The sequence below is a fragment of the Rousettus aegyptiacus genome, unplaced genomic scaffold (genome assembly GCF_014176215.1).
Source record: "Rousettus aegyptiacus isolate mRouAeg1 unplaced genomic scaffold, mRouAeg1.p scaffold_m13_p_16, whole genome shotgun sequence".
Taxonomy (NCBI): Eukaryota; Metazoa; Chordata; class Mammalia; order Chiroptera; family Pteropodidae; genus Rousettus; species Rousettus aegyptiacus.
The window spans coordinates 36,490,797-36,506,665 of record NW_023416291.1 but is presented as its reverse complement, the minus strand read 5'-3'; the positions used below and the strand labels follow the sequence as shown (position 1 = coordinate 36,506,665).

General features: G+C 40.7%; 1 protein-coding gene and 1 pseudogene across 2 annotated transcripts in view; one reads left to right on the top strand and one right to left on the bottom strand.

Moving 5' to 3' along the window:
* Positions 1-15,869, bottom strand: part of LOC107509482 (zinc finger protein 709-like) — a 42,997-nt gene that overhangs the window by 13,108 nt on the left and 14,020 nt on the right. The window contains exon 2 of one of the 2 annotated variants that reach the window (XM_036234322.1): positions 293-366. The exons of the other annotated variant lie outside the window; for it this stretch is intronic. Coding sequence (XP_036090215.1) covers positions 293-295 — 3 coding nt within the window. The 5' untranslated portion in view covers positions 296-366. The remainder of the gene's footprint in view (positions 1-292; positions 367-15,869) is intronic. 2 annotated transcript variants of the gene reach the window in all.
* On the top strand, positions 13,946-14,585 carry LOC107509519 (annotated as a pseudogene).

Genomic DNA, 15,869 nt, shown 5'->3' with positions numbered 1-15,869 from the left:
TGCGGGCGCACAGCTGCCCGGAGAGGCTCCGGGACCGGGGCCGAAGTCCCGAGCACGGTGACTGAAGAAGACGCACAGGGTCCCAGCTGCCGGCCCAGCCCCCAGGCTGCGTGCCATAGGGGACTGAGGTCCAAGTGGAGCCCTTGGGAGACTCCGGTCGGAGGCTCCACACTTGACCGAGGGGAGGCGGGTCTCACCACAGCTGGTTCCCATCACAACCGGTTCCAGCCGGTTCCAGCCAGTTCCAACAAACCGCTCGTCCCCGTCTGCGTATCCAACCCAGCACACTCACCATTTTGCTTTCCTGGGTCTCCTTGAGCCCCGTTTAAACTCCCACTGCCCGTGCAGGTCACAGCGCCACAGAACCTACAACAGAGTCACCAGGGACCATTAAGGACCGGCGACGCGTATTCTCTAGTCAGGCCTGAAGGTAGTTGGGCAGTCTCGCCCCACCCACCTGCCCCAGCGGCATTTCTGATTGGACGGTTACCAATGGCGCGCCCCCTCGAGCCTGAGTGACAGCCCTGGAGAGGACCCGAGACTCAGACTTTAAACAGAACTTTTTCCCAGCCTGGTGCTTAATGTCCTATATTCGTCCAGCTCTGGGTGAACACATGTGCACAGGGAAGTCCTGATTCAGTTTCCAAATGGTGCAAGTAAATACAGAACATGAGGCTGACCGTGGCCAGGCCACACTGAAACAAGAGGGTCTTATATCCTCTAGGGCTAGTTGAGGACAGCTGATCTAGGGGTCAAAGGCTTGGTGTAAGGCTATCAGGCCATTCATGGAACTGTGATTCTTGTTTAGAAACATGGATACTTAATGTGAACATGGAAACTTATCTGTAATAGAGTCTCGCTCCATTTCAATCTTTGATCCTTGCAAGAACTGAGCCTTCCATCCATCCCTGCCCCACTTCCACTCATTTGATCCTTAAGTTAAAGCCCAGAGCACTTGGCTCTGGTGGGAAGGTGGAACCCACAGCAGCGCCGGCCTAGGCTCAGGACTCTTCTCAGTCTAACCCCAAGGGGTGAGATGTGTTCACTACATTCTCAGGTGTATATTTTACACTTAAAGGAAATTTAATTTAGATCACTTATTGCATCAGTCCCTAGAGAACTTTGAAAATTAAATCACTGTAATAACCCTAAGAAAACTGATTCCTATTTTTAATAACATAAAAAAATTAGATAATTGTGTAAACACAGGATGCACCTAGAAACTTTTCTCCTACTAGTTTTATTGAGGCATAAATGAGTAATAAAATTATATTTAAAGATTACATGATGATTTCATATACATATATTATATTATATACTTGAAATTTGTTAAGAGTAATTTAAGCTTTCTTACCACATACACACACAAAATAACTATGTGAGGCTGATGGATACGTGAATTACTTTGGAAATCCTAATACAACTATTTGATTAGACTGTAAAACTTTTAATATGTCTATTCATTTGCATAAATAGCTTTATGGAGATATAATGCACATGCTATCCAATACAACCCATATAACATATAATTCAACAGTTTGTTCCCAAATGTGTTCGATCATGCCCATAGTCAATTTTTGAACATTTGTCTCCTTATAAACAAACTTCTCTACACTTTTGCTATCACTCCCAGTATTCCCATATTCCTCTTCCAATCCATAGCCTCAGGAATCCTTACTTTCTGTCTCTATGTATTACCTTATTTGGAACTCTCAAATGAATGGAATTAAATAATATGTGATTTTGTGATTGACTTCATTCACTCAGCATAATTGTTTTCAAGGGACAACCGTGTTGTAGCATGTACCAATACTTCATTCATTTTTATAGCCAAATAATATTCCATTATGTGGATAAAACATTTGTTTGTTTATCTGTTCATCTATCTGTTAAAAGATATTTTGTTTATTTCCATTTTTTGGCTACTATTAATAATGCTGCTATAAATGCAAGTATAAATTTTTATTTAAACATGTGTTCATTTTTTCTTCAGCATATACCTAGGAGAGGAATTGATGAGTCATATAGTAATTCTAGGTTTAATTTGTGAGGAACTGCCAGACCATTTTTCCAAGTGGTTGCACAATTTAGAGAATTAAATATTTAGAGTGTTCATAGGAAAAAACTAGAATTCTAAAACCTAACTAGAATTCTGTGTTGAGCAAAATTATCCTTCAAAAATGGAGAATTAAAGACTTTGTAAGATGAGCATATATCGAGGGAACTAGTCACCAGCACAACCGCTTTGCAAGAAATGTTAAAGGAAATTCTTCAAAAGGAAGGAAAATAATGAAGGTAGAGTTAGAAAATGAATAAATGAAGGGAAAGTAATATAGCTTAAAATTTTTTAATTCATCTGACAGATTACATTGTTTAAAATAATACTAGCAACAATGTATTCAGTAATTCTAGCTTATTAATAAGTGAAGTGAAGGACGGCACCATTACAAGGCTCAGGGGAGGGAGGAATTGGGAAGACCCCATTATGATGAATTTACACAACTAGTGAGGTGGTTTGGTGTTATTTCTAAGAGGACTTGGGTTGACTGTTGACTATATACTTCAAATTGAATAGCAAATAATTAAAAACTAAATATAGAAGTACAATTGATATGCTAAGAGGAAAAATGGAATCAAGTAAAATGCTCAAAGCCAGAGAAGCCAGAAAAAAAGAAAAGGTAGAAGACAAATGGGAAACAACAAGGGCAAGAAAAAAATATGTCGAATAATTATGGCATATATATTAATCCAACTATACCAATAATCACTTTAAAAGTTAATGTTCTAAATATAATTGAAAGACAAATACTACCATAGTGGATAAAAGGAAAACAACACCCCATTATAAAGCCACGTAAACAATACAGATAAAGACTAGAGATGGAAAAAGATATCATGTTAACACTGAAAAGATATTAATTTCAGACAAAGCACAGGGATAAAAAGGGGCTTTACAGATGATAAAGGGATCAAGTATCCAAGGAGATGCAAACTCCTTAGTGCCTATCTGCATAACAATACAGTGGTAAAATACACCAAGGAAAAATGGATAGAACTCAAGGAGAAACAGATGAACCCACTATTACTTACACTGATGACTGCAACACCCTCTATTAATAATGATGAGTACCAGCAGGAAGAAAATAAGAAAAGCCACAGCTGAATTGAATGGTGGCATTAAACAACTGTATTTAATTGAAAACCATGAACTGCTTGATCAAACAGCAGAATACACATCCTTCTCCAGTTCACATGAAAAATTCACTAGAATAGAACACACTCTGGGACATAAGACACACTTTAATATGTTTGAAAGTACAGAAATAATGCAGAACATGCTTTCAGACCACAAAGGCATTCATCTAGAAATCAATAACAGAAAAATATTGGGAAACCCTCAAATACTTGGGAGATTAAACAACATACTTCTCAGTAACTCATGGATCAAAGTAGAATCTCAAGAGCAATGAAAAGTTAGTTTGAAATAAAAATGAAAACACAGTTTACCAAAATTTGTGGGATAGAGAAAAACCCGTGCCTAGAGGGAAATTCTTTGAAGGCATACACTTAAAAACAAGGGATCTGTAAAAAAAAGAAAAAGAAAAAGAAAAAGAAAAAGAAAAAGAAAAAAAAGCAAGCATGCAAGCAAGGAAAGGAAGGAAGATCTATAATTAATAAGCTAAGCCTCTATCTTAGGAAACTAAAAAAAAGAAGAGCAAATTAAACCTAAAGCAAGGATAAGAACAGAAATATTACAAATTAGAGAAGAAATCAGCAAATTTTCTCAAAATCAATTGAGAAAAATCAACACAACCAAATACAGGTTCTCTGAAAAGATTAATGAAGTTTAAAAACGCCTATACAAGATGAGAATAAAAGTCAGAAATTATTCATATCAGAAATGAAATGGGAGAAGAAGAAAATGTAAAAGCAGTTTAACAATTCCAAAATCTATTTATGATAACAAGCTAGGAATAGAAGGGAACTTCCTCCTTTTGAGAAATACAATTACAAGAAACTTGCAGTTAACATCATACTTAGGTGAGAATCTAGATGCTTTCCTGGTTAGATCAGGGAGAAGGCAATGATGTGCTTGCTCCCTTATCGGTCCTGGACATCCAAAGAAATTTCTGGAAAGGACAAAACGATGAGGCAGTGAAAGATCTTTGGTTACCAGGGATTTTGGTGGTGGGAGGGAGGATTTAATGAATAGGTGGAGCACAGGGGCTTTTTAGGGCAGTGAAAATATTCTACATAAAACAGAAAAGATGGATGCATGTCATTTTACATGAGCCAAAGCCCAGAGATTGCATAACACAAAAAATCAAAACTACCTAAGTGTCCCAGCAAGGCCTCATATTGCAGCCTTAGTATGTGCAGAGACAGGTGTTACCTTGATTTATATTATGGGTAACTGTGAAGCAAGACAGTCCCAGAATTCTCTTACCACAAAAGAGAAACTCTTAGAAAAATCATCTAAGAGTCTGTTAACATGGCTAACAAAGCCAAATGTTGGCCAGCGCTAAGATGACCGCCTGATGTTAGATCAGTCATGTGCACGGACCTTTGAAGCCCTATTAAGGGATGAAAGCGGCAACTCTGCCTGAGCTCCACCATGTACAAATGAGGCAATGTTGTCCCTCGAGTCTTTGAACTCGCAATGCTCAGGGAATCCAAAGGCACTCCCCGGGGAGTCTAGGGGTCTGGGAAAGGGGTGACCTCCTTCAGCGGATGGCAAGGTATGTGCTGCAGGTAGGACATGCCAGAGGGCCAATGTTTAGCCACATTTGCCTGGAGGGGGTCTCACTAGCTGAGCTCTTGGAGTGCTGTTTACATGTCCCAAGGCAAAGTGGGCATCTCCCAAAGTGGTCACATGCTCAGGGATATTTTTAGGACAGCCCTATAAGCAGTGACAACTACAGCTCTAATGGCATACAATTTGGGGCCTAAGGCAGTTTTTTGCATCAGAAGTTTATGGAGAACTTAAAGCAATTATGGGTCACTCTGGGAAGCATGGAGGAGGTCACTGAAGCCCTTATTGTGAAACAGAGTCTGACAGCACCCTGAGAGCCTATTGCCTGGCAATTTGACCAAATCCAGAGTCTTTTTGTTTTCTTGTTGGGGTACCTATTAAAGGTGGGCCAATTTGCAAGTAACAGCATGAACGGATTCAAGTAGAATGTGTAAATAAGGAACATGCTGCCTCCAGAACACCAAAGGATACAGATAATGTTGTGGGTGTTGAGCGGGACAACAGCTATTTCTTCACATCCACAAGGAGGGAGCAGGGCCCAGATTACCAAACACTTTTTAGGAATTTAAACAAGGCGCCAGGGCCCCACATGATATATGTGACAATGGCCTCTCTCCTTTTTATGAGCTTTTCGTCAATATTTTATGTTCCAAATACTCTCAGAAGAGTATGTCATTGGTATATCATAACTGTGCTCCCAGAGCAAGGTGGATACAGTTCAGATCCTGCCTGCAGAGACCAAGTGTGCTGGCAATGGTGCTGAGGTTCCCCAAGGGGAAGCAGGTAAAGGTGTCTCTTGTCCCTTCAGAGGTGAAGGCACAGGTATTCTGACACAGGCACTGAACAGAATAAACATAGTCAAATCTGTGATGACAGGATGTTTACCATTCATTGAGTAGATAGGGTCAGTAATTTCCATCATGTTGGGGACAGAGAGTAGGGGCTGACTTGGTACAAACACAGACTCAAGGTTGCAGTAATGCACTGTGAGGTGTCATCCATTCCCTCCAGGTTTAAGATTGGGACAAATTCAGCTATTATAAGGAGAAGCAGAGGGGATAATCACCTCAAGGCCCTGTTCAATTTATATTGGGTCATATGAAGTAATTCAACTGGGGAGGTAAAGACTGTGGGGCCCCATGTTGCCAATATAATTTGAATGTGCAAGACTACACTAACATTTATGTTGATAACTTGTTGGTTCAAACCACTGCTGTTCTATGTGAGATAGTTTCAGAAAATGGGTGCTATGACCATGAGGAGTTGATGGAAGACCATACTGCTCATGGTTAATGTAAAACATCCCTACTTCTCCTCCACATTATAGTTAATATCTCCTCTAAGGCGATAGGGGTACTTTGCTTAGATTCGGTGGGATTCCAGGTGTATCCAATAGGGAGTCCTAGTACTGTTTATTTGCATGAGGGTTTGTAAATTACTGCATTATATTAGATGATAAAATTAATTCAGGACCTCACATGCCAGCTCCCAAAGGCCTAGGAAATGGAAACTGCGCACTCTGGCGGGCTGCACACAGAACTGGGGTATGGCAGGGTCAACATGCCACATGGGGCGGCACAGCTCACAGCCCCAGCTCCCCAGCATCTATGTGATAGAAGTGCAAAAGCCAAGTAGTTCCCTTTCATACCTTTTCTTTTTAAAAAATTATTTTTTATTCCATCTTTTTATCATGTAAATTCTTTTGGTATATTTTGTATTTCCAGTTGGGTCAAATTGTGGACCTCTGTTTCAGTATTTTTTTTTCTTTTATTCTCTCTCTCTTCCTGTCTTTCCCTGTTTTATTTTTATTTTTGGTCACTAGATATACTTCAGGGAAGGGTATATCTTATATTTATCAATCTTTTTATAAACTATAAATTTATAAATAAATACCCCGGAACTTTTAAATTTTTTCCACTAGAGAATCACAAGACAGTGCCATGTGGTTAGGGTCCTCCCTGTTGACAACTCAGTGCTTTAGAAAGTTTAAGGACTCCGGACCTAAGCTGAATTTGAACTAGTCCCTTGGCTGTGCCACAGTGAAGCCATCATTCTTATCCCTACAAGATAAGGCCAGTATCCCTGTTGCAGTAGAGTCAGGGGCAGCAGGCGCACTTAAGGGTCCTCTGGTGTTAAGGGTGTGGACTCGGTGGGGCATCTAATGGCAGCCTTCCCTCCACCCCACCACTCAGTTCTTTTTCTCTCTCTCTTTTAAATAACTGCTCTTTCAGAAGCTACCAAGCAATAGGCCTACCTCTTGCACAGGATATCATCCCCCTCTCCCACCTGCACGACACCTATATGGGACCAACCCAGCCTCTGTCACAGCTTCACTCAAATACGCAGATTAATCCCACCAAAGACACCCACCCAGCAACACCTGTAGGAGGGCCCCGCCGCACACGCCTGCGCCCAAATGCCCAGGAATTCTCGAAAACGCGCTCTCTGGCCACTGCACACAGAACCGGGGTTTGACAGGGTCAGCGCTGCCACACGGGGCAACACAGCTCACAGCCCCAGCTCTCCAGCACTCAGCAGCCCACAGTGTGGCCGCTAACCGGCAGGCGAACAGGTCAGAGCGAGAAGATAGACCCGCAGGGTGGTCACGTCCGCATATGCTGCTCACGGAGCCAACTGCATGGTCACCTGCAGAGGCGTGGTTCCCAGGTTGAGAATGATGCTGTGTGCGCCCTCCCTCCACCACACACACACACACACACACACACACACACACACACTCTTTCTCTCTCTCTCTCTCTCTCTCTCTCTCTCTCTCTCTCTCTCTCTCTGAGGGTAGGAAAAGTCTTATGACTCACATAATTGAGTTCTCAGGGGAGGACAAAGTAGCTTCTCAAAGCAGCTCAGAAAGGGCTTCAGGAAGCAAGGAAAGGAACTTGACCTGGGGGTCCACTGTGGTGGAGGGGGCAAGAATCCTTGCCCAAGGGCAGGGGCTTGTGTGATTTGAATGTCCTGTCATCTCTGCAGGAAAAAAACATGCAGACTTTCACATTAGCTTGTCCAGGTGGGGGCACAGGGGAAGAGAAAGGGGTGAGGCTTCAGCTGCTAGCCATCCGATGAAAAGTGTGGGATCCGACTGCTCATTGCAAGGACAATGGTGTGTAAGAAAGGTATGCATCTTTAATTGCTTCTTTTTATATAATAAAACAATAATAGGATGCTCAAGAAATTCCACACTGATTACTGGAGATGGCAGAAGACCACTGGAGGGGACCAGGATGTTCTGACAGTGAGTTGACTTTAAACATTATCTTACAGATTTTGGCTAACTGTTGCAAGTGTTGTTATTTAAAATGAACTAGGTAATTTGTGAAAATCAATAGAGTAGACCTTGACTGACACTGAAATGGGGAGGGGCCTATAGGAGGAGCTTTCCCACCCTTCTTAGATTGAGAAGCCCAACAGGAAGAACTCTGTTTATAATGCCCTCCAAATTTCCCTTTCCCCTCTCTAAGTGTCCTCTCCATTATTTTAGTGGACTTAAATGTGGCTTGCCACAGTTACCTGTTCTGAACTGCAATTCTTTGTTGTTCCCAAACACACCCAGTTTGTTGGAATATGATCTGGCTGACTTTTTGTTTAAGGTCAACATATTTGGTGTCCAGTACGAGTATCCAGGGAAGACTGAATATCTCTGAGGCTGGTGAACAAACAGGTGTGATGCCTACAGAGCCCACTGAGCTCCCTGTTTTCTCACTAACTCTGAATTTTGAGGGTAGGTTTCTCCTGGATCCAAGCTCCTGCTCTCTTTGTGTTTTGAAGCTCTAGAGACTCTACTCGAAACCTAGTTTAAGACTTTGCCCTGACTGGTGAGGGCCTTATTTGTGCGTGAGTACTCCTTTGGTACCTAAGCTTGTCCCCTTCAGAACCAGACTGTTCCTCTAGAATTGTGTTACCTTCGCACTCCATTGGGATCAGACAGCTCCTATGGAGAAGGTGTTGGTACTTGAGGCAAACAAACAAAGAAAAAAAAAAAAAAAAGGCTTGCAAAGCCAACTGTCCAGTTGTTCTCCTCCAGTGGCATTTTGTTTCTCTCCCTCAGCTGCTTTGTCTCAGGCTGTGCCACCAACACCTTCTTGTTCCTCTCCCTGGACTCCTTTTTTTTTTCAGGCTTCACTTCTGGTGCTATCTTTTTCCTCCTGCAAACCTCTCCTCATTCCTTCTTCCTCTAAACCTATTAATACCTAAAAATTAAGTCTTCTGAGGAACCTAACAAATCCCAGCTTTCTCAAGTTGCCCAGACTAAGACCAAATTTCGAGCCATAGTTTAAAAATGTCCTAAAGTAACAGAACTCTCTTACGTTTGTTGAAGAATTAAACATAGCTATCAAATTCGCCAACCTGGTTTCTCAGATTTAAATCAGTCCACATGCTTGTTGGCGAGGGTCAAGCCAAATACTGGATAGATGAAGCTTACCCAAAGATAACATCCACAAAGGGATTTAGAAAAACAAACTCCTAACTTTTGGCAAAATACTAAAAACACTTGCTGGAGAATTCCAATGAACAGTTAACTACAGGCGCCTTTCTGAAGCATGTTGACTGGAACGAAATACAGGCTTATTCACAAAAGTCTGATGAACCCAATAAATGGCATTGGGAAAACTGGACAGATACATGCAAAAAAAAGAAAAAAAAGAAACTAGACCACTTTCTTACATCATAGGAAAAAAATTCAAAATGGATAAATATTTAAATGTAAGATCTCAAACCATAAAATTCCTAGAAGAATACCTAGGTAGTAAACTCTTTGACATTGCTTTTAGCAGTATTTTTTTTTTGGGAGGGGGGCTATGTCTCCTCAGGCAAGGAAAACAAAAGAAAAAAAATAAACAAATGGGACTACATCAAACTAAAAAGTTTTTGCACAGCAAAGAAAACTATCAACAAGACGAAAAGACAAACTATTAAACAAGAGAAGGTATTTGCCGATGATACATCTGATAAGGAGTTAATATCCAAAATATATACAGAACTTATACAACTTAACACACACACACACACACAAATAAACAATCTGATTTAAAAATGGGCAGAGAACATAAATAGACGTTTTTCCAAAGAGTGCATACAGATAGCCAACATACATATGAAAAGATGCTCAGTGTCATTAATCATCAGAGAAATGCAAATTAAAACCACAATGAGATAGTATCTCACACCTGTCAGAATCGCTATCATCAATAAATCAATAAACAAGTGTTGGCGAGGATTTGGAAAAAGGGAACCCTCTGCACTGCTGGTGGAATTGCAAATTGGGGAAGCCACTATGGAAAACAATTTGGAGATACATCAAAAAATTAAAAGTAGAACTTCTATATGACCCAGCAATCCCACTTCTGGATATTTATCCGAAGAAATGCAAAACACTAATTCAAAAACACAAGCATCTCTACTTTCATTGCAGTAGTATTTGCAGTAGCCAAGATGTAGAAGCAACCTAGATGTCCATCGATAGATGACTGGATAAAGAAGAAGGAGTACATATGTATACAATGGAGTATTAGTCAGCCAAAAAATAAATAAATAAATCTTAGTATCTGCGACAACTTGGATGGACCTAGGGTATTATGCTAAGTGAAATAAGTCAGACAGAGAAAGACAAATACTATATGATTTCACTTATATGTGGAATCTAAAAAATAAAATAAACAAAACAGAAACAAACTCATAGATATAGAGAACAAACTGATGGTTGCCAGATGGGAGGGGGTTTGAAGAACTGGATTTAAAAGGTGAAGGGATTAAGAAGTACAAACTGGCAGTTATAAAACAGTCAAAGGGATGTAAAGTACAGCATAGAGAGTATAGTCAATAATATTGTAATAACTATGAATGGTACCCAGTGGAAACCAGACATATTGAGGGGATCACTTCAAAAGTTATATAAATGTCTAACCACTATGCCGTATACCTGAAACTAACATAATATTCAATGTCAATTGCAATTAAAATTTTTCAAAAAGTTTTTTTTATAAGTCTTATAAACCTGTTCATGATTAATATATTCGACTTCAGATTGTTTTCAAAGAAAATTCTGGTCTTCCTTCAGATGTTGATTCCACTCAGGTAGCTTTTAGTTCTATGTTTATTAACATACTGAACCAAGAACTTTACCTTTTATTCAAAAAGACCAGAATGGACCTTTCAGCTGGAACCACTATCTTCCAGTAATTCACAAAAACGACCAACACAAAGAGATAAAGGAGAGGCACCCACTATGTGTTCTCTTTTGGAAAAACATGGGAGATATTCCTTTGACTAGATACATGCAAATCTACAATAAAGGTGATACTGTAGACATCAAGGGAATGAGCACTGTTCAAAAAGGAACACCCGCAGTTGCAACAAGTATACAAGCCTGCTAGGGCAAATCCCACCCAGTGGGGTCAGCCCCCACACAGCATCTCTTACCCTGTGAGTGCAGCCAGTTCCCACAATTAGTCAGCCTGAGCGTTAATTCGATCCACTGATGTACTAACAATAAAGCTTTGGTGACAACAGAAGATCACATGCAACCAACACAAACAGAAGATCACATGCAACCAACACAAACATGCAACCAGAGCCCCTGGACATGATAAGAGATCAGGGAGAGTACACCACTGGGTCACACAGGACACCTTCCACATTAGGCCAGCTAGCCAAGGTTAAGAGATGAAACAAATATTCCTGACACATAGAAATGAACACAGAGAGACTAATAAAATGATAAAACAAAGAAACATGCCACAAATGAAACGACAGGAGATAACTCCAGAACATAAGCTAAATGGAATGGACGCAAGCAACCTACCAGTAACAGAGTTCAAAATAATGGTTATAAGGATGCTCAATGAACTTAGGAGGAGAATAGATGAACACAATGAAAACTGCAATAGAGAGATAGTTAGCATTAAAAAAGGGGCATAGAAACAACAGAAAAAAAACAGATAGAAATGAAGAATACAACAACTGAAATGAAGAACACACTAGAAGGATTCAACAGTAGACTGGATGAAGCAAAAGATCAAATCGGCGAACTGGAAGAGAAGGTAGCAGAATACACCCAATCAGAACAACAAAAAGAAAAAAGAATTTTAAAAAATGAAGATAGTTTAAGAGACCTCTGGGACAATATGAAACGTAACAATATCTGGATCATAGGAGTACCCGAAGGAGAAGAGAGAGAACAAGGGATTGAGAATCTATTTGAAGAAATAATGACAGAAAACTTCCCTAACTTGGCAAAGGAATTAGACATACAAGTCCCAAACAAGAGGAATTCAAACAGACCCACACCAAGACACATCATAATTAAAATGCCAAAGATAAATAACAAAAAGGAACACCTCACTAATGCTACCATGGCAATACTGGAAGAGTTTACAGTGTTGCCCAGAATGCAGTTGGCATTGTTGTAAACAACCAAGTTAAGGGAAAGATACTTGCCAAGAAAATTAATGTACACGTTGAACATATTAAGCACTCTAAGAGCAGAGAGCTTCCTGAAACGTGTGAAGGAAGATAACCAAAAAGAGAAGGGCGCCAAAGAGAAAGGTACCTGGGTTCAACTGAAGCGCCAGCCTGCTCCACCCAGAGAAGCGCACTTTGTGAGACCTGTGGAAAGGAGCCTGAGCTGTGGGAACCCACTCCCTGTGAATTCATGGCATGATAGGTGTAAAAAAATAAATAAAAATAAAAACTGAGGGGAAAACAAAAACAAAAACAAAAACGACCAGAATGGAATGGGAAACTATGTCTACCCCATCCAGATTTGTCATTTGGCAAATCAACTTTCTTACACTCTAGATGAGTTTCCTAGAAGACAGCTAAAATTCTTAATTTTCAACTCCAGCAAATGAAGGTTACTACAGAGAATCAAAAACCTTCTAGTTTATGCTATTATTGCAAAGAGCCAGGACCTTGGAAGAGATTATTACAAATATAAACACTTCAGGCACCTTCGGCTCTCATCGGCCTTTCCGATGTTCTCTCAATTCCTGGACTGGACTCTTAGGAAATACAGGAGCTCTTCCTAGTCCTCCCTCTGTATCAACTTGAAACAGCTCTCCGGATTAGGAAGGAACTTCTCTGTGTCCTTACTGACACCAGAGCTACACTCTCCTTGCCCAGCCCCACTGCCGCAGCCCCTTCCTCAAAGCACTAAAACGGTTCAAATAGTGAGGGCTTCTAATAAAACTCAACAGGTTCCTGAAACTATTCCTTTTTGTTTAAGCCCTTTGAGAGATACCTGCCTTTTCTTCTGAGTTCTTCTGCCCCTATTCATTTACTAGGCTGAGACTTCTTAGAAAAGTATCATGCTGGCATTTCTTCTAAAAAGGGGAAATAATTCTAGAATTTGACAGTAGCCGTCAAAATAGCCAATCAGGTGAATTAAACTGACCTTCCAACATCTTTTATCTGTTCTATTTCTGAAAGCACTATATCTTAATGTGGGAACATTGATCATTTTTGTCCCCATTGGATCAGCAGTCATTCTCTTTTTGAGCAAAATCTTCAACTGTTGTGGACAATGCACCTCTTATCGGGATTCAAATAGAACCTTCAAAATCCCTTCCCAGAATCAATCAACACTCCATAAATAAAGAGGCCATTCAAGGCATAAAGCCCATAACAGAAGATGACGTAACTCAGGGCCTTATTATTCCTTGCACTGGTTGTCCCTGTAACACTCCTGTTTTACCTGTGAGAAAGCCAAAGGGATGGAAGTGGAGGTTTGTCCAGGACCTCCACGTAATAAACAACATTGTTATCCCTCAACACCCTGTTATCCCCAGCCCTCACACACTGCTAGCATCCATTCCAACTGCAAGTAAAGTCTTCACTGCAACCGATTCATGCAGTGCATTCCTTCACATTCCACTTGACATAGATAGCCAATACCTTTTGCCTTAGCTTGGGAAGAAAATCAGTTCACCTGAAGAGTAATGGCTCAGGGTTTTACTGTGAGTCCTTATTTCTCAGAAATCCTGAAGGTGGATGCAGGTACAAAGTTCCCTACAGGTCCTACTTTGTTGCAGTATGTGGACAGCTACCTTCTTTGCTCTTCCTCCCAGATCTTCTCATAGGAAGACAGCATCAACCTATCAAAACTTTTGGCCTGTTGTTGCATCACTGCTGGATAACCATAGAAAGTCCAGCTGTGGCCACAGCTCTTCTGGCCTTCTAACAATGCCATCTCATTTAGCATAGCAGCTGCCACCCCTGCACAGCAACAATAACTGTGAGGAAAGGAAACAGTGTCCGCTCCCTACCCCAGCTGACCTCAGCAGTGTCTGGGTAGAGCTATCCATGAACAGTACCAATGGCAATGGGAAAAATTGCGAGGCTGAAAACATGTCCCTTCCTCATCTTCCATCCACGAAAGAGACATAGGGAAGATTCTTCTGGATGCACAACATAATCAGGACAGAGTAGTTCAAGACACAGTTCTCACTATGACAGGCTTTCCCCATAGCAGATGGGCAGATGATGTTTGATGTGGAAAGGCACATCAGCAGGGACCATTACCATCAGAAGCTGTAAGTGAAGTTGATGCTTTGAAGAAAAGCATAGACTGGGTGTCTGACTGGTCCAGGCCTGAAAACTTTCCACTAAGGAGTTTCACTTCCAGCCCCCTAAATGTTCTGTTTCTTTAAGCATGAGGAAAAGTAAAGCCATAAAGAGAGGGAAATTTTCTCTGCAGAATTTCTCTCCATCTCTCTTCTTTTCTTATGTGTTGGCTTTGGGGGTAGGCATCTATATTGAAAAATGATTGAGCACACATTCTGCCAGCACCTGGAAAGCCCCTGGAAAAGTGTGTGACCTGTGAAGTGGTGTATTGTCAAAATAATTTATTTGAACTTGAGACCATTGTTAGCATGACACAACCAACAACCCTATTTTTATATAACCAAGCTTCAGTAACTCTCAAATCCAATATTTTATTCAAACTCTGTTGAGGCACTTTGCTAACCTCATTCCTTTTTGGCCTGCAAGACACCTTACAATTTCCTAACAGAGTTTACTGTTGCTTAGAAATTTACAAGGGCTTCTTTTCTGCAAATGCCACAAGCAGATAATTTTGTCGACAATGCTACTGTTTCCTTTAAGTACCACCAGATTTAGACCTGCATCATTCATGGTATAAATTTTGTTCTTGCAAGATAACTACCATTTCTCTCATAAAACAAGATCAGTTTAGCAAATGATATAAAATCTTCATTGTTTTTTGTTTTTTAAGACCAAGGTAGGCTTCCCTAAGCCTGAATTTATAGTTATTAAGAGAGAAACGAAGAAAAAAAAGCCACAAGAAAAAAATATATCCTTGGCATAAAAAATTATTTAGAAAAAAAAAACACAAAACTTTTGGCTTGACAAGGATATAAAGTTTCCAAAGAAAAGTTGTAGTTTGCCTAAACCCAAGTTCAATGTTTGGGACAGGTGATATCAGAACAAAAGCTGTGCCTAGATCCAGGTAGGCTTCACAGTGTCCTAAGTTTCCCCAAACCCAAAACTAGACGTCAACTGCAAGGTTTTCTCAGGCTGGTTGGTTACTTTGGAAATTTGATCCCAAATCTCCTACGGCAAAACCTCTGTATGCTTTACTGACAAAAACTCTGACTTAATTTAATAGGAAGAACAGGGTGACATCATCTTTAAAGTCTTAAAGGAGAGTTTAATGAACCCACCTGTTCTTGGGCCCCTCGACTATCAGATTCCCTTTTTCCTTTTTGTATATGAAGAGGCACCTTCCCCGAAAACATGAGGACCAACGTGACCCACGGGTATTGCAACCAGCAACTGCACCCTGTGGCACAGGGATGACCCCCTTGCCTTAGAGCCATTACTGCCACTACCCTTTTGGTTAAGGCCACCAAGGAAATCATTGTGGGGTCCCCTCTAACCATCTCTGCACCCCATGCAGGAGTAGCGCTCCTGAATTCTCATCAGATGCAACATTTTCAGTCAGTTGCCTCACATCCTAGGCAATCTTTTTGTAAATTGCTCTTCATACAACTCTTTCACATTTTGATAACCTTAACCCTGCTAACTTTTCTTCCCTTCATTACCAACAAAGCCCCTCACGACTGACTGACCCCTCATGGTGATCTGC